The following is a 1,658-nucleotide window of genomic DNA, read 5'->3' as shown; positions in this document are numbered from 1 at the left end:
TTGATAGATTCTCCAAGTACGGACATTTTATACCACTGGCTCATCCATATACAGTAACACGGTTTGCTCAAACTTTCATGGAGCAGATAGTCCGCTTACATGGCATTCCAAAATCCATTGTGAGTGACAGGGATGCAGTTTTCACGAGAACCTTTTGGCGGGAACTGTTTCTCTTGAGTGGACAAAATTGAAGTTCTCCTCCGCCTATCATCCACATAAAGATGGGTAGTCTGAGGTTGTGAACCGCACCATCGAGATGTATCTATGGTGCTTGGTGGGGGATCGTCCGCAGCAATGGGTTCAATGGCTTCCGTGGGTCGAATACTGTTACAACACTTCGTTCCACTCTACCTTGCAATCCACTCCTTTTCGGGTTATATATGGTTGGGATTCACCTTGCCTTCTCTCGTACAACCCAGGGTCCACCCACATGGACACAAATGATCAGGCACTCATAGACCGGGATCTGCTGCTACAGAATATCACAGAATGGCTACGATGTGCCCAAGCTCGATTGCAGGATGTCTACGACAAAGACCACCGTGAGGTCTCTTTTGAGGTTGGGGAGTATGTGTGGCTACGGTTCCAGCCCTACCGTCAGTTGTCTCTTGTGGAACCTCCATGTCATAAGCTGTTACCCAGATTTTTTGGGGCGTTTCCCATTTTTCGACGCGTGGGACCAGTCCCCTATCAGCTCAAATTACCAGACACAACCAAAATTCATGATGTGTTTCATGTCTCTCTTTTGAAACCGCATCCCGGAGCACAACCTACATCCACTCCATTCCTACCACCAGTTGATAATGGCGAGGTTATTCTTAACCCAGCCACAGTATTACGTGCGCAGTTGACCAATGGCCATTGGGAGATTCTCATTCAGTGGACGGACACTGACCCCGACGCTGCAACTTGGGAACGTGTGGACATCTTCAAACAAGTCTACCCAGCTTTTGAGCTTGAGGACAAGCTCTTCCTCCATGGGGAGGCTGATGTTGTTGACTCAATGGCACACCAAGTCACACAACGAAGGAGACAACAACAACTCACTCAATAGGATTTATTTCTTATATTGTTTTAAGTAGGAGTTATTTCTAATTACTTTATATGTAAGGGCATTATGGGGAATTATTGTAACCCTAACCCTGAAACTCCATGACGTGACCTATTTAAGGGAAAGGTATGAATGAAATAGGTAACCTTTGAGATTTTAGAATAACCTAGTCTAAACAGATTGAGATCACCTCTTGATCTCGAGTTTAGGGTTTACTCCAAAAATCCAACCTATCCTTCACCCTCCATTGGCATCCATCTTCACCCAAATTCATCCTTCATTATCCATACTAAGAAAAGGAGCTCCCTGCCCCTTTTTCGAGCCCAAAGAGAGGGTCTTCTCTCAGCACCAGTGTCAACCACAAGTAGGGTTCAATTCCCTCTTGACGAGCAGCAAAAGAGGAAGAATTCTGGTTCTTTCACGTGAAGGGTTAGAACAACTCTTATTGCTGGGAATTCATCAAGGAAACAAAGCAAGGAAAGCCATCAACGTGTGCCAAGGCTGCCCCCCAAGCTAGGCCTTCAAGTCCTAGAACGATCTGCATCAAATTAGGGTTGAAACCCTGATTAACGTGAGCAAGAATAAGTATTCCTCCATTCTTTCTCCA

General features: G+C 45.6%; 1 protein-coding gene across 1 annotated transcript; it reads left to right on the top strand.

Annotated features, from left to right (window-relative positions):
- Window positions 1–430: 430 nt before the first annotated feature.
- LOC137954888 (uncharacterized) lies at window positions 431–1,054 on the top strand. The gene has a single exon (XM_068801786.1). It carries the CDS (start codon window positions 431–433, stop codon window positions 1,052–1,054), a length of 624 nt encoding a protein of 207 aa, XP_068657887.1.
- The last annotated feature ends 604 nt before the right edge of the window (window positions 1,055–1,658 follow it).

Source organism: Aristolochia californica, unplaced genomic scaffold, assembly GCF_029961685.1.
Source record: "Aristolochia californica isolate CCGP_79_NKW_82.1479 unplaced genomic scaffold, dmAriCali1.0.hap1 SCAF_2, whole genome shotgun sequence".
Classification (NCBI taxonomy): Eukaryota; Viridiplantae; Streptophyta; class Magnoliopsida; order Piperales; family Aristolochiaceae; genus Aristolochia; species Aristolochia californica.
This window is presented reverse-complemented; position numbering and strand designations above follow the sequence as displayed.

Bases quoted from the DNA above. Each gene is read 5' to 3' on its own strand.
- LOC137954888 (XM_068801786.1), top strand. From the start codon at position 431: ATGGACACAAATGATCAGGCACTCATAGACCGGGATCTGCTGCTACAG.